General features: G+C 39.3%; 1 protein-coding gene across 1 annotated transcript in view; it reads right to left on the minus strand.

Moving 5' to 3' along the window:
- The window catches only part of RTN4IP1 (reticulon 4 interacting protein 1), a 349,792-nt gene that overhangs the window by 221,638 nt on the left and 104,051 nt on the right, over positions 1–24,103 (minus strand). Inside the window, exon 6 of the mRNA XM_044064928.1 lies at positions 8,400–8,536. Within this exon, the coding sequence (XP_043920863.1) occupies positions 8,400–8,536 (137 nt within the window). The remainder of the gene's footprint in view (positions 1–8,399; positions 8,537–24,103) is intronic.

The following is a 24,103-nucleotide window of genomic DNA, read 5'->3' on the forward strand; positions in this document are numbered from 1 at the left end:
TTGCCATCCTGCTCACACCTGGCCAACGTGTCCTTCACTTTGGGGCCAAACAGAGAAGATGCTTCCATTGGAGCATTAAGGAAGGAAGACTTAAAAGGATCTGCAAAGTCACACAGATGTATCCAGGCGTGACGTCTCATAACTATGCCTGAATCTGCAGCTCTAGCCGCCCCTTTGGTTGTATGTGAAATCAACCTCATGGACAAATTAGAAATCAATTCCAGGGTTGCTAGCTGCGAGGCTACCTTGTCATTAACCTCATCAGACATCTTTTGTAACAGAGTACCAGAGAGTTCAGAGATGAGGTCTCTCTGGAGTTTGGTGATATGTGCCTGGTAGTTCAAAGACTGAATAGCAAAGGTCGATGAAGCAAAAACTCACTTCCCCAGTCTGTCCACTGCTTGGGACTCCCTGTTAGGTGAATGAACAGTACGGCTCTCCTCAGCAAGCTCTTTTTTTGGTGGCTGCCACCACCATCATAGTATGTAACGGTAAACCCTTGGACCAATGAGGAAATTCTTCAGGAGGAGAGAGGATCTTGTTTGGTCTCTTGGGGATTGCTTCAATCATGTCAGGGTTCTTCCAGGCGTGCTCCACCACAAGCTGAACCAACTCGTCTGCAGGGGAGGTCACCCAGGAGATAGATGGTAAAGCACAAAAGGCCTGCAGGAAAACAGATTCCTCCAAGGAAGGGTTTTTTTGGGCTTCCAGTCACCCCTCCGTTTCAAGATCTCTAGGATGTCTCCGAAGGAGACATCTTCAGGGGTGATCGTGGGCACCCTTCCCCTTCATCGTACTCCATATCCTTGGTGAAGGACTCCTCAGGGGAGACCACATGCTTCCTCTTGCACGATTTCTTCCTAGGAACCTCCTCAGTGGGAGTTACTAAGGAGAACCTGGAAGAAGGGGCACCCTGCAATAGGGTCTCCTGTGGCTCCCATGCTTGATCTGGGACAGCTGCAGCACAGGGGGAGGACATGGGGATTCAGATGCCGAAGGCTTGCTCATGGAGGTAAGAGCCCTCTCCATCACCTGGAAAGCAAGGCCGTCCGAAGAGGGATGGTAGCCCGGAACAGAAAAGGACAACCTTGGAACCGGGGTCACACCCTGCTCCTTTAAGCCCGCTCCAAGGAGTGGAGGCTCAAGCTGGATAGGTACCGAATGGGTTCCCAGAGCCGTGGATGGCACCATAGAAAAGGCCGGTGCTGAGCTCGGAACAGAGGAAACCCTGGCCAGTCCTGGGCCTGAGGAGACCTGGTTCCAATGGAACCTAATGCCAAAGAGTCGACTTCTTGTATAACACAGCACCACTTATTAGAATGCATTTCAAATTTGTAGTTTTGAACATTCTTCTAATAAGCAATGAAACAAAATGTATGAACCTATAATGACAAAACTACCCATTTCAGAAAATTTCAACTATAAAAAGCTACTCAAATGTCTCAATGCAATCCACCAATACCACTCAATACAATAAGCACAATCTCTGCAAATGTAAAATTCATCCACATAATTCCACATTAAACAGATCTGTAACTAATGAAGAGGTTGCCACTGGCAAACAACTTTACATTTCAATCTTTCATCTACAAATTCAGCGCCTGCTGCCTTTGAAGAATTAATTGCCTATGTTACATTAAAAAATATTGGTAAGCTGGTAACACTGCATTAGGAAATGTCTGAAACTGAAAAGTTTACACACATAAGCATCTCACACAAAGGAGGACATACTCAGGAGCGTAGAACCCACACCCCCCCTTAAAAGGCACCAAACAAATCGGCAACCAAAAGGGCACTGCAATATCAGCACACCATCTACATGAGCAACAGTAAACCTTCTTCCCTTGAATCTCTTCTTCTTTCGGCTTTTCCCAGTTAGGGGTCACCACAGTGGATCACCTGTCCGCTCATGATTGGCAGTGGAGTTTTACAGTGTTGAGTTGCCAGTCCGGTGCCCAACCTTCCACAGAAGGCACACATGCACGTACTCACGCCTAGCGCCAATTTTAGAGTACCCAATCCACCTTCAGCATGAAACTCAATTTTATGAAAGTCAACTGAAACTCAATCCCTTGAAAATGCAATGAAACTCATAGTTCCCTGAAAATGTATTGAAACTCAAACTCACAATTATATCAGTCTGGTAGTCAGTGTGCAGGATTTAGGCTCTTGAGTCCACTGAAGTTCACAATTCCTTCAGCATTCTGGTAGTTGATGTAGAGGATTGAGGCTCTTGTCTTCTGTAATCAAGTTACAGGGTCAAGCCTGATCAAGTTAACTGACTACCCTACTCTCCCTGTAACTAGGGCATCACGTACCATACCTCCATAACTCTCAACCTCTTAGCATAAGAGATTTGGGCAAAGTCTAAAATAATGGGGGACAAAGGCCCAAAAATAGGGACAGACTTTAAATATTGCTTTTATAGACTCAGAAAGTTGTTAGAACAGCAGCATTGGCCTTGGCGTGCATTTTCTGAAGGAATGAAGTCTGAAATGCAAATGTGTGGCATTATTTAGTTATTTCAATCCTCAGTGATTTGCCAGAAAGCCACAAATGCTGCTGAATAAGCCAAAAATATGAGGCAAAATGAGGACATTTTGCAAAAATCTGGACAACCGAGAGGTATGCATACCTCTCATTTGTTTTCTTCAGCCCTCCCTGATTGGGCAGAAAACCACAGATTTTAGGAGAAATAGACCAAAATTATGAGGCTAAATCTGGACAGTTGAGATGTATGTTAAACACACACACACACCTTTTCTGTGGTCTGACACAGCAACACACACACACACACACACACACACACACACCTTCTCTCTAAACAGAACAGCTACTTACCTTCTTTTCAGTGGAATGGCCAGTTTAAATTCCATGCGCGAGTGCAGAATGCGTTTACATCTGCACTGGCATGCATACAATGCATGCATGGTCCTACTTAAAGACACCACCACCGCGGAGTGAAGAATTGTTTTAAATTGTCTAAGCCTCCTGGCCAACAGCTGTAAAAGTGGGAGGGCATTCATCCCCCCTTACCCTCTGGTTCTGGCACCCTTGATTACATTGCAAACATTTTTGAAGTCAAAATCCAGGGGGCTGCAAATGTACCTCCTTGCAACTGCCTGCGGGGGTCCATGTCTGCCCCCTCTTGCCTATTCTCTGTATCCCTAATTGCAGTCATGCCTATTGGTAGAATCTACTTTCTCCATCCACATGTTGGCTTAGTTCTTAGAATAATTTCTGTTACTTTATGAATATAATATTCTGGAAGGCTATTCTTATTCTGCTTAAGGATCTGCATCTAAAATGCCACTTTCTCCTTATGTCATGAGCTTCTACCCTTCCCTCCATTCGCATCTTAATTTAAAGGAGGGATTGTGGAGCTGCACATTTCCCACCAAACAAAATGATCCCTTTTTGGTCTGAGATGGAACCTGTCCCATTGCATAGGTATTGTCTCTCTGCCAGGTCTCCTCATCTTATCAATCGTAATCCATTCATAACATTCCCTAGTCTTCTCTTTCCTCTATATCCAGGCTACTGATACAGGCAAAATTTCTAAGAATGCCATTCCCAACTCCCCCAACACCCACCACCCAGTCATCAACCTACCACATCAGCTACTTCCACTAATGTATACATTCACTACACCATGCACCCACCCTCCCCTCTTGGAGTTCATTCTGTCATCTCCTTCCATAGTTTACACAGTCTAAACCAAGAGGAAATTCTCTCTACTTTCTCACTTGTTATAAAGGAGATCAGGAGTCTAAGCAAGTCCACACTCAAAGCTCTCTCCTTTATAAACGTGGGCTGTCCTCTCCTTCCTGCTTAGTACTTCTAGCCCTCTTTCCTATAATATTTTCCTTTTACTTCCCCTATTCAGTCCGGGAGGAAATTAGATCGGTGAGCTCATCCATCAGGGGTGTCACCTAGGACATGCATGGGCCCACCCAGAAGGCCTCCAGAAACGCTGACTCCTCAGGAGGAGGTTTGCAAGACCATCCACCTTTTTGCGTCAGTATTTCCAGAATATCTCCAGGTGGAGATCTTGGGGATCCCTCTCCCTCAAAGTCGGTGTCCACAGTTAATGACTCCAGATGGGAGTATAACTGCCTCCTCTTGCACTTTGTCTTGCAATGCACCTCCTCTATGGGGTGTTCAGGGGAGGAATCGGAAGAGTGGGGAATCCCCTGAGGAGTAGTAGCAGGGGGGGTGGGGTTGACTTAAGGCAGGATGCAAGGGAATATGGCTCAGACAGGATGTTGGCTTGGTAGGGTCCGGGGCGGTGAGGAGACAGCTTTAGGTTTAGAGAAGGTCCTCTCTACCACTCAAAAGACTGACTGACTTGTGGAGACCTCATACCCCCTCCCTCTCATTAGGAGCCGAAACTACCCGAGAAGGTGTGGAGCCTACACTGGATCTGAAGCCTCTAGACAGCATCAAACCTGGTCTGCCGAAGGGAAGGATCCAACAAGGTTAGGCCTGGAGCCTACCCGCCAACATCTCAGACCTGTGACCTGCTGTGATCAGATGATATCAGAGCCAAGCCGGTCAGGGACCCTGACAGATGAGTTGAGGAAAACACCATCCTCTGATCTGTCAACCACTCTCTCGGAAAACCTGGATCCTGGAGGTCCGAAGCAACAGGTTGGATTGGACAAGGAGTATGAAATACTGGAGTTGGTGATCTCACAGCTCCTGGAAGGGATGGAGATTGTGAGAGCCCCATCTGTATTGGCACCTCAAGGCTCTGCATTATCCTGTCCATATCGGATTGTGAGAGTCTTCGACAGGCTCTAGAGGAAGCTGAGGAATGTCTTGGCTTAGTACGGGATGTCATGCCAGGGGTTGGAGCTGGGGAAGTGCGTTTTGAGCTTGGTATTGGTGTTCAGCTCTGAGACCTCATATACGAAGTTCTCTGATTAGAGGAGGACATTCCCAGGAAAGGTGAGTCCACTATCAATATGGTCAGATCTGACACTGCTATTGGATCATAGGTCTTCTCTGCTGACTTAGTTCGATCTGAGGATGTTCTCAGATCTGATGTGACTACAGACGTACTCCGATCTGAAGGCTTTGGATCTGGTAGTTTAGGTCTCTTTTCAGGAATAGAAGAAGCCACCTTCGGGGAGGCTAAGGACGCTCTCCTTTTAAGCTCTTTAGAACTCAATGGTTTAGATGGAGTTTGAGCCCCAGAATTAGGCAAAATACCTCTCAGTATTAACTTGTTTCTCCTGTGTAACAGGGTGTACAGGTTGAAGGTCGCACATATACCACAATCTGTCTGAAGGTGTTCAGATCCCAAATAGATGCACTATTGCTAATGCTCAAAGTCAAAAAACTATGGGAGAAGAGGAAAAAGGATACATAAAGGATAAGATAAAGCAAAGAAAGGTAGTCCAAGTAAATTAGGAAAAGTCGGAGAGAAAAATGTATAAGAACCCACTTATCTGTTAAATTGCTCAAGGTCAATGGGCCATGTCTGTGCTGGAAGGCAGCAAACGAAATCAGAGGGATTAGAGCAGGCATGAGGTATAATGAAGAGGGAGGAGTTTGAGGCGCAGATCATAGTGTTGTAAAAGTGTCCGAGTTGGATCCTATATCAGATCCAAAGACTCAGTGAGGAAGAATGAAATGGACATCAGATCAGAGATTTCAGCTTTGACTTGAACAAAAAATATAGGCAACACTGGATGAAGCACATAATGATCATAATAGTAACAAGAAATGAATACACATTTATGTGCACCATGTAGAAGGAAAAACATTTTATTATTGACAAATGCATTTTTACTTGGCAACTTCTTCAGGTAAAATTACTTGAAGGCCCTACTAAGTGAAAATGTGTTTGTGTGTAATAAATGTTTTTCCATCTTCATATTAACCTTTACTATTAAGTTTTGTTTTTTTTTTTTGATTGACAAAACACTACTTCACCAACAGGGTGGCGGGGTTCTGGAACATACTGTATGAAGAAGTGGCATAGTGCTAGTCCGAGGGTCAAAACTGCCAGTTTAACAGGGCATGGAAAGGACGAGTCAAGCGTCAAGTGCACATGTGTTATAGACTGAGCAGGGGCTACATGTAACTCTTAGAACTGAAAGACCAACGAGTACTTTACCAGTATATAGCTGTGTTTAAGTGCTGCCGTCAGAAAGCAAAGTGTCGGAAACACAAATGAAACTTGTGGGGAAAAAAAAATCAAAGGAAGTCTGAGTTTGAAGCTGACCAAGGTAAACAGGCATCCTTCAAATGGAATTCAGCATTTAAAAGCACACATCTCACAAGGCAAAGGCACATGGTTCCACAGTAACAGAAAACCCATTGTTAAACATGGAAATGTGATAGCAAATAGTCTGCAAGTAACTGTTAGACAAAGGGATTACATATGTTGAAGAGGAACCACTTCATAGTGACAAAAGCTCTATGAACAGAAGAGACATCTTATATCACATTCACCAAGAACCCTGCAAAGTAACAGTCGGTGAGAAGGAATTAGTGTTATGACAGACATGCATTTTGGATTCACATAGCAAGGACAATAAAAAGGCAGAATGTCAATATGGAAATTCAGCCACAAAAAAAACCGCAACAAATTAAAATATTAAACAGCTGGAAAGTAGTTTTGGGAAAAAATTCTTATGTCAAAATAAAAAGCAAATATTTTGCTTTCGTCAAAAATGAAAATACAGATATTTTTCTCATTACAATCCTATCGTGTGGGGCTGTTGCCCTATTGTACCCCCCCCCATCTTAATGTGATCCACTTATAGGTTGTACTAAAAATGTTAGCTGCACACAAAAACTCTACAAGAGACCCCATAAAATATACCCTACTATTTTAAGAAAAAAAAAGAATATTTCAGGCCCAAAATACAATTCACCAGCATTTCAGAAAAATGCACTAAGTTAAACTGCTCCCAGACAATGAAGAAACTGATATCAGTGAACTGGAGTCGCACCACATCTGTAGTATTTTCACATTAAATTGTGACGTATGTAGATTTTGGAAAAAACTAGTATCTCTACTGAAAATTTCAGAAGCGTAGCCATCTCAAATAGTGCCCTGGGCAGGCATCATGGTCCAGTGCCCTACCCCCCTCAGGAAAAGAGCAAATAAAGCACTTCACTGTATTAAGCCAATTGCTACCCTGTAGCGAGTGGCTTATTACAGATCCATGCCCCCCCCCCCCCCAACACCACCACCAGCTCTTCCACTGAAGAGAAGAAAAAAAAAAAAAAAAACACATTCCTTCCACTGGCACACCAATCAGGTGGCTAGATGCACACCCCAGCCATTCAGGTTCCGTTTCTGTGCCCTGCCCCCTACTCACCTCCTTTTTTTATTAAAAAAAGTATAATTTCTTCTTCTTATAAACTGTACAAATGTAGCAAGTAGTTTATACTCTACCTGAATGGAGCACTGAAGTGCTTAGGTTTTAGTTAATGTATCATTTTTTTTTTTTTTTTACTTTTAAACTACTCCTACAGTTTAGGCAACACACCAAGAGATAACATTATGTTCAGGTCTGACCACAAATCCAATACTGTTTTTTTTAAAGCTGATATTGCATTAGAGATGGGGATCAGCTGATTGCCGCCGCCCCCCCCCAACACTTTGCACCCAGGACAGATGCCCTACTCGACCCATCCTAGCTACACTACCGGAAAATCTTACACACAAATTATGTTTTTATTGATGGAATGATCATTGCTGAAAACATCAAGTGGATACTGCAAGCTGGATGAATAAGCTTGTTTTGCTTAAAAAAACAGGCTGAGGACCAAGGACAAGGCTTTCTTTCTGCTGAGGAAAGACAACAGAAGACATATTCCATACCCAGAAACTAAATGTATTACTCATTTACAATTATTTATTGGGAAGGTCCAGCTGGGCCATGACAGGTCCTTTTTCAAAGGAGATCTAGGGAGAAAAGCTCCACAATTAACAAATCTTACAAGATATACAATACAATGCAGAAACAGCAACAAAATTTAGTACATAAAGATTCAGACTAATGATTAAGATGGCCTTCAGTGCTATGGTAAATTGTGGAAGGCAACCACAAGAAACATCTGGGAATTGCACTGAACATGTACATATATAATTGTGCGAGACAAAATTTTGGAAATTTCACACAGTAATTCTGCTCACCATAACCCAGAATTTTTTTTCTCTGTAAATTTAGGCATTTATGATACTGGCCTTCTGTTGAAATATTAGGACCACTTTTCTTTAGTAAATATCAGTACATTTACCCATATATCTGTCCATCTTCCCAGTAGAATTTTGCTCATTTTCTGACACATTTGTGATAAATTAACACACTTACTGGATTCTTCTTACAACTATAACATAAGAACATGGCTAATACACTCAAAATTAAAAAACTTACAAATCTAATTTCTTGAGTTGCTGTTCCACATTCTCTGATTTGTAATCAACCACACAATCTGCTCCAAGACCCATTACCATCTCAGCAGCATTGCCAGAACATACAGCTGTGACATGGGCACCCCATGACTTCAGCATCTAGAATTAAACAGAAAAAACACTTATCAAATTAAGCTTGAATGTGTGGCCACAGTTTTCTAGTACATATGGCTTACACAGTCTTAGACTCCGATATTAAAGGACCTGTGATTTGTCATTTCATTAACAAAAAATATACCAAAATCTTTTAACAACCTTTTGAGCATAACAATCAGATCAGAAGCCCTATAACCATATAACAGAACCATACCAGCATGCAATAAAAATATGCTAAACAAAACCTCTGAGGAATTTACAGATGAACAGTAGGTACAAAGCTGAAAATGAAATATATCAAACAGTTTTGGCTCCCACCACTACTTGGAATACTAATTTATAACTAGAAATTCTCTAATATAGAACGGCTAACATACTACAGTATTTGCCTTCTTGAAAATAACACATTGCTATACCATTTTTAAAAGCAGAATGTCTCACATCTGACTTTAATTTACTGGATAATGTTACGGCAAGGATACACAATTGCCACAAATAGTTAATGCTCAACCACTCACACACTTGCAAAAAACACTTAAAGGGCATGCCAGACTCAGAACTCTGCTGCTTTCTCTCATAGCACAAGTAGGGTGGGGCTCAATGACTGACTGAGCAAGGACAGGAGGGTAGGCATTTAGCCAGCTGTTTTGTTACCCTTTTGTATTTGATACAGGCAGTAGTATATCATAAGTCTTGGCTGTCCCCAGGTAACTTCTCCATGGCAATGGATGACTGGCACATCAGGTAAAGAATGAGCATAAAAGTTCATTGCAAAACTGCTCATGGGTGCGAGCACGTACACACACACACACACACACACACACACACACACACACACACACACACACACACACACACACACACAATGTTCTGTATCACGTGCCACACAATAAAAATCTACAAATGGAAACCAAACTGTATCAAGCTTGTTATTTTCTATCATTTACATTCAACCTGCAGTCACCTGACCTTGACTCAAAGATAGAGAACTGGCAATCTTTCGTCAAGTACCACCACATGAGACAAGTAATACAACAAACACAAAGTTCATGAGTTTGCAAATCTCAGTGAGATACTAGACAGACATTTGCCCGACAGAAAGAAATCCATTCTGGAAAAAAGCCACAAGCAAACATGTTACAAAAATCTCCATAGCCTTATAAACATGAAAAATGATGGTTCTAAAGAAGGTGGCGGCACCCAGATAGGTTGAGGAAAGTGAATGCAGTTCCATCTATCTGTAAATTTTCACACCAGCTTAGCTCATGGTTAATTCATTATCTCTGCATCTGTAATAAAGGTGCTAATACTCACTGCTTTTTAGTAAAGCTACACATTTAACTTCAGGTTTACTGCCCATTAAAACAAGTCATTTTTTCAATGAGCTTTCAGCAAGTATATGTACAGTACAGGACAAAAAAAGTGTGTGTAATACAGTTATTATGGTTATGTTTTTGTACATTCCAGCATTTGGATTCCACTGACCACAGCATAAGCATTACACAATGGAACAGGCCCTTCATTGTAGCAAAAAACTAGAAACACATACCTACATGTGTGAATTGGGCCAAAGAACGTCTTGATGGCAAAGTGCATTAGTTATCAAGTACAACAGCTTTGTCATTTAAAATATAACTGATTTACAGACAGTTACTACAAATGCAGAAAAGGGGAACCTTAAGGAGTCTAGTCGAACTTCTTTTGTGTAGGGATGTACCAACTGATTAAGTGACTTTCACAGTCACACAATAGGCAAAGGGAAGCTGAAGGAATCAACTCTAGTAGCCGACAGCCTTAATCCTGTGTGCTAACTACCAGTCTTTTAAGACATGGGACGACATAACCAGTATTACAAGCAAAGATGTGAACTGATTCACTGAACACCATACAGGAAATTAATATAAAGCTGTCAAGTGTAAGAACCACATGGTTGTTGCCACAGTGACTGCATTCATGACTGCCCTAATGGTGCATGTCTACAGTATTTTTTTTTCTACATTATCAAACTGTCTTCTAGTGTGAGAAAGGGAGTGCCACATACCACAGTAGAGAATACATTGTCAAAATATCAATGAATTCTAGATGGCACCTTGAAAAAACAACAAGGCAAACAAACTGCAAAAACAAATCTCTGAGCAACGAAGTAAGGAAGACACGAACTGAATAAAAGGTTAAGCGCTTTTCGTTTATGTATAACACAAACTTCAGACGACAATATACAAGTTAAAATAATCAAGTTAAATACAAATAGATACAATCAGTTAACCAATTGGTTAGCTTTTCGGAACAAACAGTGACACCCATTTTTAAAAACACATAACTTAAAACATCAAGAACATAAAATCAATAAACAACTTTACTAGTTTGTATTAACTTCAAAAATACATATGTGTATAAATGTTAAAATTATACTATGATTGTAATTATATTATACACTGTGTGACTAAACTTTTATTCTAGATGGCACCTTGACAATTTCAGGAAAACTGACTCAGAAAATGCAGTCTTAACTGAAAATAAAAACAAGTCATCAAAACTGCATTAACTTGAGTAGTAAATACTGCTCTAAGTTGGAGTTTTCAACTCCAGGCGGGATGCAAGGTTTAATCCTTACATTATTTTCACTTGTTCATTGTTATATGTATATAGTTTTGACATCCACAATATATTTTGTACACTCATTGTCACTACAAACAAAATTGAATCCTATACAAAATCCCATAAGAGATTTAATAAATACAGCTATGTTTAAATGTACACCTAAAAGAGGAGATGTAACATTATTTATCTTGTTATTTGTTATTTCGATCATAAGATTCTTGAGTTTTAAAAATGCCAAATGACATCTTTAAAAGGAATTTCTTTAAACATTAATGGATTGAATAATCCGTGTAAAAGGGCAAGCCTAATAAGATACATTAATCTACACAAGGCCAATCTAGTTTTCCTGCAAGAAACCCATCTCTTGAAAAAATATATTGATAAACTAGCCACTAATAAGTATACAGTATTGGTTAGTTCAGAGCACACTCAGAAAAAAGAGGAGTGGCTATTTTATGGAATAAAAGTATGCCCATTCCTAAAACCATTAAGTCTTATCAGGATGACAAAGGAATGTTTTGTATGGTTACAATACAAATTAATGGGAAGACTTACACTTTAATTAATGTATATTGGATACCTGGAATTGGTATTAATACAGTGAAACATCATATTGATAAGATCATATCATTCTCTGTAGGGGATATTATTTTAGCTGGTGATTTTAATTGTATACTACATGAAAGTGATACTACCACTATAAAGAAAAGAAGAATTACATCTAATGCAAAACATTTAAATGATTTTGCTAATTCTTATCATTTGAATGATATTAATAATCAGATAGAGTCAAAATCATTACCATACACCTTTTTTTCTAACAGATACAAAACTTATTCAAAAATAGATAGGGTCTTTATTTCTAACCAGATGGTAACAGATTTAATTAATTCCAAAATCATTTCATATCCTATATCTGATCATAACTCAATTGTTTTGAATTCATGATAAAAAAATACTCATAATGTTCAGATCAAAAGGATACCAGCGTACTTAACTCAGCTAAAAGACTATAAAGAATATATACTTTCAGAAGTACAACATTTTCTAGACATAAATAATACTCCTGAAGTCTCCATTGTCTATGTTTGGGATGCCTTAAAATCATATCTATATGGACAAAGTATCAGATGGTATATTAACAAAAGGAAATCTTGGGATAAGGAATTGTTAGATATTCAAAGTAAACTAGACTCTTATAAACATAATAATAAAGAAAATATTATGGACAAGAAAGTTATTGAAGAAATAAACAAACTAAATGAGAAATACAAAGAAATTTTAACTCATAAAGTTAAAATAACTTTAGAGAAATACAAGTTTTGTCTTATTCAATAAGCCCCAAATACTTACATAGACTTAAAAATAAAACAAAAAGATTGAATAAACAAAACCATATCAAAGAAATCTTTCTCTAAGGAAAAAGAAGAATGTTTCTAGTATACCAGAAAAACTGGATGAATTTAGAAATCACTTTCACAAGATTAACCATAACAACATTAACATGGAACCTAAAGATAAAATAAAGGAGTTTATAACCACAAACATGAATAAAAAGCTTAATAAACAACAGATTAAACTATTGGACAAGAGTATTTCATATACAGAAGTTATTACACAAATAAATAAGCTTAAATCAAACAAAGCACCGGGTAATGATGGTATTATACCAGAGATATATAAAATCCTTTCTAAAACTACATATTCATTAATACATAAGGTTTTATTCTGGCCCAAACTGAGTTAATAACCCCCATCTTGGCAATATACATTTATTTCACCAATTTTAAAACCTAATAAAGATCCAACTAGATGTTCTTCATATCGACCCATCTCATTACTTAATGTTGATTATAAAATGTTTATGAGTATTTTGGCTGATAGATTGAAGACAATTATCCCCGGCATTATAGACATAGATCAGACGGGCTTCATTGTAAATAGAAATACTTTTGATAATAAAAGAAGAACTTTAACATTAATTGATTTTGCAAATAGGAAAAAGAAAGATTTAACACTTATTAGTCTTGATATAGGTTCAGCATTTGATTCAGTAAGTTGGGACTATCTGTTTACCTTACTGAAATACACAAATTTCTCTGATGCATTTGTAAATTTAGTTGAGCATTTATACAAAGGAACGCTGGCTTATATTAAGGTAGGAACATATGTTTCACAAAAATACCCATTCTTAAAGGTACAAAGCAAGGATGTCCACTTTCTCCACTATTATTCACTTTAGTAATGGAGCCTTGGGCTAATTTGATTAGAAACAGTACTGACATAGAGGGTTTTGAAATAGAAGAAAATACAACATCAAAAATTCAACTTTTTGCAGATGATGTTCTAATTACATCAGCAGGATCTAATTCTTCTATGCAGTCTTTATTTGATAAAATGATGAATTTTAAAAGTATTTCTGGTTTAATATTCAATGAAGAAAAACTAAAATAGTACCTATATATACATGAAGAGTACTCTCATTAGTGATTTTACTAAATATGTACCCAACTCAGGTCAGATAACTTATTTAGGTATAATACTATCTAAAGATATTAAATCTATTATATATAATAACTATAATACCTGTTTTCTTAATATACAAAATCTTTTAATACCTGGAATAATATGTTTTTTACTATGGAGGAGAGACTTACAATTATTAAAATGATAATATTCCCCAAGATTTTATACTTAATACAATCAATAATACTTTCACCTACAAAAATAACTATCAAGAAACTGAATACACTAATGTTAAATTTCTTATGGGCACCTAATAGACCTAGGATTGCATTAAAGAAACATACTAATAGCTGGTCTCAAGGGTATTTCTTTTCCAGACTTTAATTTATATATTATCTCTTCTATTATAAAAGTTATTACTTTATTAATAGATCGGTCATATGTCGCAAAATGGAAAGATTATTGGGAGCTAATTAGTATGCACTTCATGAAAATCTCCTTAACACATAAAAATATGATTATAAATAACTCCATGTTGTGGTTGCTAAAGGAATTTTGTACTTCACCTATTACACCTAAACATATGGTCTGTTACCCATTAAATATTATTATTAGTTATCGTAACTTTATATTCATGCACCCTAAGTATAGGGAATGGAATTTTATTGTATTCCCTATAATTTATACTCAGGGTATGCTTATGTCATCTACTTCTGAAGGAGCTCATTTAGCTATAGATAATAATCTAAAGTACTGGTATCAGCTGATATCTGATAATAAAGTTAAAAATCTAGATTTCTTAAAACAAGAATTTGATCTAAGAGAAACTTGCTGGTTAGAGGTTCAGATCTTTAGACAACATCTCATTGATAGAATAGATCTAATGTCTATAACAGTTAAAGAATCTATTCCAAAACTGATTGATTACTTGATAATAAATTTACAACATAAAGTTTCTGATAAAGATAAACTTTCATATATACATAAAATTATCAGACAAGAAACTTTTTACAATGTAGATTCATACTGGAATTATTTCACCTCTATTAATGGGGACCCACCAACTCAACAAGATAAACAATATATATTGGAATCTGCTTATAGAACTACATCTTCCATTGTCTGGAGACTTTATACATGGAAATTTTTACATAGATCTTTTTATACACCTTTGATGATGAATAAAATTAATAATAAAGATAATCTATGTAAGAGATGTAATGTAGAAATTAATGCTGACTGGGCTCATATGTTTTATGACTGTATGAAGTTGAAAGAATACTGGAAGTCAATTAATGAATTTTGCAGGCTCTTTTACAGATAATTTCATTATTTCTAAGTCTCTTATATTATTCAACACACCTGTACCTCAATGTGTTAAAAGATTAAGCTTCCCTTGTTATGGTCTATCCTAGCAGTGGCTAGGAAAATAATAACTAGAAATTGGATTTCAGATACACCTCCTTCGTTCAATGAATTTAAAAATGTTATGAATATAATGTGTCATATGGAAATAAGCACAATTAGAATGAGAACAACTAGAAAAACATCACATTTTATTGTATGGGATAATTTACAAAATTTGTTAAAAAAATTCTAATTTCAATAGCACAGTATTTTAGTTTAATTAATTGATCTGATTGTAGTGGATGTCTGTAAATACTTTAGTTGTTTTGTTGAATATTATAATAATACCTATTTTTAATTATTTGTATAAAATTGTTATGATATTTCTCTTATATGTTAAAACAATAAACTTGTTTTGAAAAAAAAAAAAACTGCATTTGCTGAATTTGCTTTCTTGTAGGGAACTAAGTTTCCCAATTCCCTGCTACTATTATAATCAAGTCTGGGGTTATTGCAACATGGATATATTATAACAGCCCTCCTTTGGAATATCCCATATAAAAGAATCGCCATTCTCAATGTTCTGACAAAAAATGATTGCTACAGCTGGCCACTGAAACATTAACATGTGACTGTTCCACGCCACACATAATGTAAGCAGGAGAAGTATAAAAATATTGCCATTAATTAAAAGTGCACAGGCAATGGATTGTTAAACTGAACAATGAAGGCCAAGAGGCATGTGTAAACTGTTCTTTGACATGCAGCCAGTCTGACCATGCCCACAGTCTACAAAGGTGTTCTGCCCTGGCAAGCAATGACATGAATCAATGCATTTCTTTTGTAGTGCTTAGAGACAAGATGATACTTTTGGGCATGCAAACCTGAAGCAACAGGTTATATACTGTGTCCAAAGCACAAACTCCTTCACCAAGAACCACCATGCAGAGGGGCAGAGGAAAATCGGACTTTCTTCAGATCTCAAGCTAATTATTACTTTTGGAGTAGAGCTACCTCAGGAGCTATTTAAAAGGGAAATCACAGTCCTGCAAGATACTAACTGTAGAACCAAAACCACTTGGACTGTTACAGGGGTTCATTATGCTCCACTAAAATGTGAGCTTTTTTCCCCAAACATGGTCAGAGCACAGTAATATTGCTTTAGTGTTGAAGTGGTCAGTATTAAGTGACCTGTAGGAAAACCGGCTGCACATTGTCTTTTTGAAAACTGTCCTTTGATCTGTCAACAGGCACAGAAGCCCTAGTCACCTAAACACAAATACATTACATTGTGTAGAACAAAATCTGAGTCACATTGTGTATGATGTCGGTAAAAATTATTTACAATTAGCATCAGCAGAGATCAGAGTGTTTGTTTTCATTTAAATGTCCGTCACAAGGTGAACATAATGGCCCGAATGACTGCTTTTTAGACCTTGGATTTAATGAATGAACAGTGTACATGTGTGTAACACTTATTAATCATACAGAGGAGATAATCAGTTTTTCAGCCACAAACTGGACCATTATGCATGGACATTACAGACCAGAAATGAGTACACATTTAACAGTAATACAATCAAAAATGTTAAGGAACATACAAGTCACAAAATCCACTGTGTGTAGACTGTACAGTTGTGTAAAATCTTACCATAGCAGTAGTTGTCCTCTTCAATGTTGCAATATTCTTTACAAGAGGGCAGCCCAATGTCTGGACAGTATACTAATGCCTTTTGGTTGTAATGGGTACACCTTATGTCAACATATCTGCTCCCTGGGCACAGTGTAGGACAAAGGTAATGTCTGGATGTACTATCTTCAGAACTGAAAAGACCCAGTAGGAACGGCTGCCTAAGGATATTATCAGGTAAACACATCTAGAAGGAAAAAAGACCAGGGGAGGAGGGAGGGAGCGAATACTGCAACAGTGAAAAGAAGGATATCTTCTTTTATGGTAAGATTTTACACAGCTGTATTATGTTTTTCCATATCACTTTTGCAGTAATCTTTACAACAGCGACAGTACAATATCTCAGGAAGACAGAGGGGGAAGGGCCATCACAGCCCTCTAGAAAGCCATGGAGAATGGCCCTGACAAAGCCAGTTCTGGCCCTAGAAATCACATCAAACTTAAAGTGCTTAGTAAAGAAATCCAGAGAAGTCCAGGTAGCTGCCTCATGAATAGAATTAGTATCCAAACCCTTGAAAAAAGCACCAGAAGAAACCACAGCCCTCGTAGAATAAGTCTTAACAGAAAGAACAGCAAGAAGAAATGGCTTTTGATATCCAAAAAGAAATGGTTTGTTTAGAAATGGCTTTTGATAGCCAAGAAGAAATTGTTTGTTTAGAACAGACAAACCTAAAGACCTAGGATGAAAAGAAACAAAAAGCTGTTCAGATTTATGAAAAGCTTCAGTTTTATCCAAATATGAGTTGTCTATGCAAATCCAAGGTTTGCAAAAAAACTAGCAGATTGCAGAGAGGGGGGAAAAGTGGGCAAATGAATATTGAAACAAGTCATTAACCACCTTGGGCATAAAAAGGATCAATACCAAGGAACACTGTCCTTATGAAAAACTACAAAAGGGAGGAACAGCCGTAAAGGCTTGCAGCTCAGTCACCCATCTGGCAGAAATAAGGGCCAACAGAAGAACAGTCTTCCAAGAACAAGGCTGTACAGAAGCCGAAGCAGCGGGCTCAAAAGAAGTCTAAAACAAATTTTCTAAAAATCAATTAAGATCCCAGGAAGGAGGAACAAGTTTCTTGGGAGGCCTAATGTGAAGGACACCTTTAAGAAACGGTTTGACCTCAAATCTAGATGCAGACAAGTAGAGAAAGCTGGCAGGTGGGCCTTAACAGAAGATTGTGCCAACTTAGTATTGAGCAATTCACACACAAGATAGAACCAAAGGAACATCCACACCAAGTGGATCCAGGTTACAAGACAAACACCAATCAGAAAATCTCTTCCATTTGGGCAAAGATTTTCTAGTACTGGGTTTCCTGGCCTCTGCAGAACCCAAAGCACATCCTCAGAAAAAAGACGTCTGAAGAGGATCAAAATCCTATCATCCACAATGTCAGTTGAAGAGTGGATGGGTGGGATGAATGAGAAACCCCTTGTCTTGTGAGTAGGTCCACCCTGTGAGGTAACTTGTGAGGACTTCCCTTGGCTAAATGCAGGAGGTGGAACCAATGCTGTCTGGGTGAAAAGGGAGTCACCAGCAAGATTTTGGGAGCATCCTATTTCATCTTGGACAGGACCCGTCAGGATGAGAGTAAAGGGAAGAAAGGCATAAAGAAAAATCTCCTTCCAAGAAAAAAACAAAAGAGGGCATCCACCTTCTAGGCTTGAGGACAAAGGGCAAAAGAGAGGAAGTTGTCCGTTCAGAGGCAGTCAAACAGGTCTACTTGGGGAGTACCCCACTGGTGGACAATGTTCAGAAGCAAATCCTTGTGAAGCATCCACTTGTGGGATTGTGTTATGGACCTGCCCAGAGAATCTGCCACTATATTCTGATCCAAGGGAATGTAAACTGCCTGAAAGGTCACCTGATAATGGATAGCTAGATCCCAAACCTGAAGAGCTAATCTGCACAGAAGAGAAGACCTTATTCCCCCCTTGCTTGTTGACATACCACATCACTGTGGTACTGTGAGAATTTTGAGAGGCCCTGGAAGGAAAAGAGAATGCACAGCCTGAAGTGCCAAAAGAAGAGCTCTCATCTGACACCAATGTGGTCTTTCTTTTGTTAGAGACCAAAGGCCCTACACCTTCAGAGAACCGAAGGAGCCCCAGCCCCCCATCCCACGTCCGAGGCAGCTACAAAGAGTTTCTGAGAGGGGATTGGAGCTTGAAGAGTAAGCCCGAAGTTGAGGAACAGCTGCTGGATCCAACACAGAACTTCCAGCTTGAGAAATGGAAGAGGAACTATAAAATCTAAAGAATAAGAATTTTGAAGCCAAACTGACTTTAGAAACCACTAGAGCTTTCACATACGGACCTTGGCCAGAGGAAGCATAGGAATGGTGGAAGCCATGTAACCCAGAGCCCTCAGAAATTCCTTGGCTGTAATTGAAGCCAGAGGAAGAAGGGATTAAAAAGAAAGCAATCAGAGCTAAAGCCTTGGGATGAGGTAGGGATGCCAGCACTGGAACAGTTTGGAGCCTGCACCTTAGAAAAACATGATCCTGAGAAGTCAGGAATGATTTTTGGAAATTTACAGTAAACTCCAGGCCCTTCAGGAGAGAAACAGTACAGTGTAGATGCTGAAGTAGTCTCTTGAGAGGAGGCCTAAATAGCAGGTTGTCCAGGTAAGGAAAGACCTGTATCCCTCTCAGCCCGGAGAAAGGAAATCACAGGAGTGAGGCACTTGGTGAAGGCTCTTGGGGCATTAGAGAGGCCAAAGGACAAAGCAGACAACTGAAAATGCCAGGAAGCAACACCGAAATATAAAAACTTCCTGAAAAGGGGATGAATGAGAATGTGTAGATAAGCATTCTTGAGATCCAGGGAAAGTAGAAAAGCCCGAGAAAGAGAAAGTACAGGAGGAAATGAGGTTTGAAGGGATAGCATCCAAAAGGGACCTTCAAAAAAGTGTGTAGCTAAGAAACATCCAGAATTGATCTCCAGGTGCCTTCTTTCCTGGGGAGCAAGAAATCCTGGAATAAGACCCCTTTCCCCTCTAAGGAGTTGGAACTTCTTGAACTGTTCCTTGAGCCAACACTCCCCAAAACACCTTTGGAAAAAAGGCCAGCTGTTCCTGAGGATGTGGAGTAATTCCTAAAAAGGGGGGAAGACTTACAAACCACATAACAACTGTGGCAAATTATGGAAGGAACCCAGGAGTCTTGGGTGACTTAACCAAACAGGAAGGGAGAGGGAAAGATGCAGAGAAAAAAGGAATGTGACTGAGAAGAACAGGGCAAGGACAGTCAGACAGCACCTGTTTGTCAAGAAAAGAAGACCTCTGAGCAGGAGGAGTTTGGGTAGCCTTAGCAGGGGGAGTCCCTCTACCACCATTTTTACCTTTGGGTGGAGGAAAAGACAGTCTACGAACAGAGGCAGGCTTGTTAGGGTAATCCCTTTGAAATTTTGGAACAGGTGAAACAAAAATATGCTTCAGCTCCTTTAAGGCCTTACCCTTTTCTTGCAGGGACTTAAACAGCTCTGCAGCAACAGCACCAGATAAATGCTTATTATCCAGAGGAGCACCCATCAGTTTAGCCTTGATATCAGGCAAAGGTTGAAGCCTGAATCAGGGATACCTCCACAAAACAGATTCAAAAGCAGCAGCCCTATATGAAGAATCTGCTGCATCACAGCTGCATTTAATGGAATGGCAAGCAACTTGGGAAGGTGTCCCTAGCGAGGAAAGAGCAGAGGACTTCCCTTCAGAATCAGGAAAATCTGAAATAGCCTGAACGGCCTGAAGGAGAAGAGCCAGAACCTATCTGGTCATGTGCATGACAGTTCAAAACTCTAAAGGCCAGGGTAGCAGAAGTATACACTTTCTTACCCAGCATCTCCATGGTTCTGGTGTCCTTGTCAAAGGGAAGCAATTTTGTAGAAGGCAACAATTTGGAGGGTTTATCAGAGGCAAATGATACCATAGAAGGGTCAGCCGAGGAGCACCTATAAAGAAACTTGCAATCATCAGGCACTTTATAAAACCTATCAGGTTTTTTTTGGGAGCAGGGGCTGAGAGTCAGGAACCTGAGAAGCAAAGGAAAATGTATCCAGAAAGACAACAAGAACAGGAGGAACAGCAGAGGGCCTAGGAGACTCCATCTGTAGAAGGTCATAGTACCCCTTCTAAACATCAGACACCGGTGCACAGTCCCTTTTGAAAAACTCCATCATTCTAGAAACAGTGTGACCAAAAATAATCTCCTCAAAAGGAGAGTCAAGATTGAAAGTCTCTCCTTCCTCAGAACCATAATCTAAGAGAGAAGGAATGTAAGAAGAATAAGTCAAAGATTCCTCATCAGAATCTGCATCATCCTCCAAGGAGGAGCAGGAGGCTTTAGAGCCATAAGGGCATTTAACAGGCCTTGAGTGAAGTTTTGCCATTCATTCTAATGATCTTTAGGAATACGAGAAATATGCTTAGTTTTCTGCTTTGAGAGGGACTTGAGCCTTAAACACCTTAGGAGGCCCTGACCACTGATGACATTCTATTACTGTTGTTTGAGCCTCTTCCCTTACTAATATCTGAGGAACACCCCTAGGCCCCTCAGTAATTATCAGCCATGGTTCCCCTTGTACTTCTGAGATGGATGTCTGTAAGGCCTCCATGGACATGTGTGAAGTCGAATCCTTGCCAGCCTCCGAGGCGATCACGGCAGAGCAATCAGACAAGGAAACCAAAGATTCTCCAGGTTTCACTAGCCTCAAGAGAGACTAGTCTGGTGGAGGAGGTACAGCTGAACAATCCAACTGAGCTTTCCTGGTCTTCGCAGATGGCTGATCCTAGGGCTGGAAAGATCCTTCCACAGTGTCTTTAGCCAACAGTTCAAGTCATTGGTTTTCTAAAATAAATAGCTAGAGAAGAAAGCTAACTACTCAATCTCTTAAGGACAAAAGATTGGCAAAATCGTTCAAGATGTCTAGTCGTGGGAACACCCAAGCAAAACAAATACTGCTTGTGACAATCTTTATGGGGAGTCTGTCTCCCACACTGGCATTTCCCCTTTCTGGATGACATGTAAACAAAACCAGAACAAGGCAAAAAAAAAAAAAAGAATATAAAAAAACTCAACAGGGCACTTATCTGAAAACTGTTGGGAAACCAGCAGACGAACAAGCATTCAGACATACTATCGAAGATGGTGGTCGGACTGGTGGCAAAGTTCTGAGGATGGTACATCTGGACATCACCTTTATGCCCTATGCCATGTGCAAGGAGCATACATTTGTTGTACAGCGTACCCATTACAACCTAAAGGCTCTGGTATACTGTCTCGACATCAGGCTGCCCTAGACAAGGAACCCTATTGTAAAGAATACTGCAGCAGCGATATGGAAGGACATGTAACAGTACTGGTAATATGACAAGTGACACGAAACAAGGACAATCATACAGTGGCAAAATGACACTAGACAGAATAATAAGGCACTGGAAAGACTAAGCACTGACAACATGAAATTGAGAGAATGGAAGAATGATGGGGAATTAATAATTATAAAAAGTCTGACAATATAATACAAGGAAAAATGCAATCTAGAAGGCAGAACCTGTACCACATTTTATACTAAATAATGTAAGAATTTCTTTTCATGTCTGTGCAGAACAGGGGAGCTTACTAGGGGACGAGAAAAAGCAAAGATTAATACAACAGATGACACAGAATTCTTAATGTCTCCCTCTTGTTAAGCTAATCGGCTTTACCAGATAGTGGGACTGGTGGCCTGTAGTCCATATGGGAGACACTGGACAGGAGCGTGGATAATGAGTAGCAGGAGCACTTCTACACAAAAACACAGCCGATGGTGTGTACGCTCTGAGGTAGGCAAGTACAACCACCACCTCCTAGGTTGAAATTGCCAGGTCATTGATACAGACCTACAAAAGAATCTGCCACTGACTGGATTGTAATTAGTTTATGCAGTAGCTATAAACTTAGAGGTTCTTTGTCAAGTACACTAAAGTCACATAAGTAAAGTTACACTAACAGTAGATGCTTGAATGATCATTGCTGCAAAGTTATATGTTGTCAAGGATATAACAGCCATCCAGCTTCAAAAGCTTCAGGGCTCCTTCCACTCACCCACATGGTTAGTCAGCTCAAGCGAAGCTGAATAAAAGACAGGTTTTGGCATCAAGCCCTTAAGAGCTTTATGCCAACAGAGAGAGGTAGGCTAAACCCCAAGAAGGATAATGATACGAAAATAAAAAAAATGTTCACACCCTGGCAACAAAAGCATATAAAAATAAGGGGGATAGAGGGGCGGAGTGGTTACTGCAGCAATGATCATTTCAGCATCTACCGTTATGATAAAATTACTTACAACTGAACTATTTCCTTTATATGGATCATTGCTGTAGTAGTCTAAACTATATGGGTAGATTATCACAGCTTAATATGACTGGGAGAAGAAAGGAAGAGGGTCCAAAAACCCCTGATGAATGGGACTAGCAAAGCCAGTCATAGACCAGGAGAAGGAATTTAGTTTCCAATATTTTGTAAGTGTGCACAGAGGACCAAGGTGCTACTTTTAGAATACTTCTAGAATCTCACAATTTCAAAAAAGCCAAAGATGAAGCCAAGGCCCTCACAGAATGAGCCTTGACCCTGCCTGTAATAGTTTTGTTGTAGTGGGTATAACAAAGTAATAGCATGAGAAACCCATATGGAAATAGCTTTGAGACAGGGTGTCCTTTTTCTTACCCTTAGAAGAAATAAGCTGATCAGAAATTCTGAAAGATTTTGTTCTGCCATAGTACCACAGTTTTTTTTTGTGGAGATCAAAGATAGAGAGTATCCCATCATCCTCTTTTTAGGTTCCGGAAAAAAAACAGAGATGGACAGCTTGGCTTAAGATAAATTCAGATACCACTATAGCCATAAATTAATTAATTCTTAAAAAGCCCTATCTTTGTGGAAAATGAGATAAGGTTGACCCCACTATAAAAGCTTACAATACAAATACATATCGCTCTGACCTCAGCAAAGAGCAAGACTATATTCCACAGTAAGACCCTCAAGTCAGCTTGATGAGCCGTTTCAAATAGAGCAAGACTTAATTTTCTAACAAAAAATTAAGATCCCAAGGACGGTCCACCTGTTTTCTTGGAGGCATCATATGCAATACCCCCTTTCAAAAACATTTTGCAAGAGATTTTAAAGAGGGGGGGATCCATGAGCAGACATGCTGAAATGGCCCACAAATGATACTCGACTGAAGAGTAAGACAGGCCAGAAGATAGTAACTTGCACAAATAATGTAGCACCAAAGAAGCAATAACTGAATGAGTGCTGGTTCTGTCCTTGGCATCAACTAGAAAATCTTTTCCACTTATTAATAAATGCTTTTCTAGCAGCACAATTTGTTTTCTCCTTTAATACCTGATGCATGTCCTCATAAAAAAGTGCCTAAAAGGTATTAAGATTCTATCATCCAGGTAATCAGTTATACTTGGGGTTGGGATGCAT

This window comes from Protopterus annectens, chromosome 1.part0, assembly GCF_019279795.1.
Source record: "Protopterus annectens isolate FY-2018-M chromosome 1.part0, PAN1.0, whole genome shotgun sequence".
In the NCBI taxonomy this organism is placed as follows: domain Eukaryota; kingdom Metazoa; phylum Chordata; order Ceratodontiformes; family Protopteridae; genus Protopterus; species Protopterus annectens.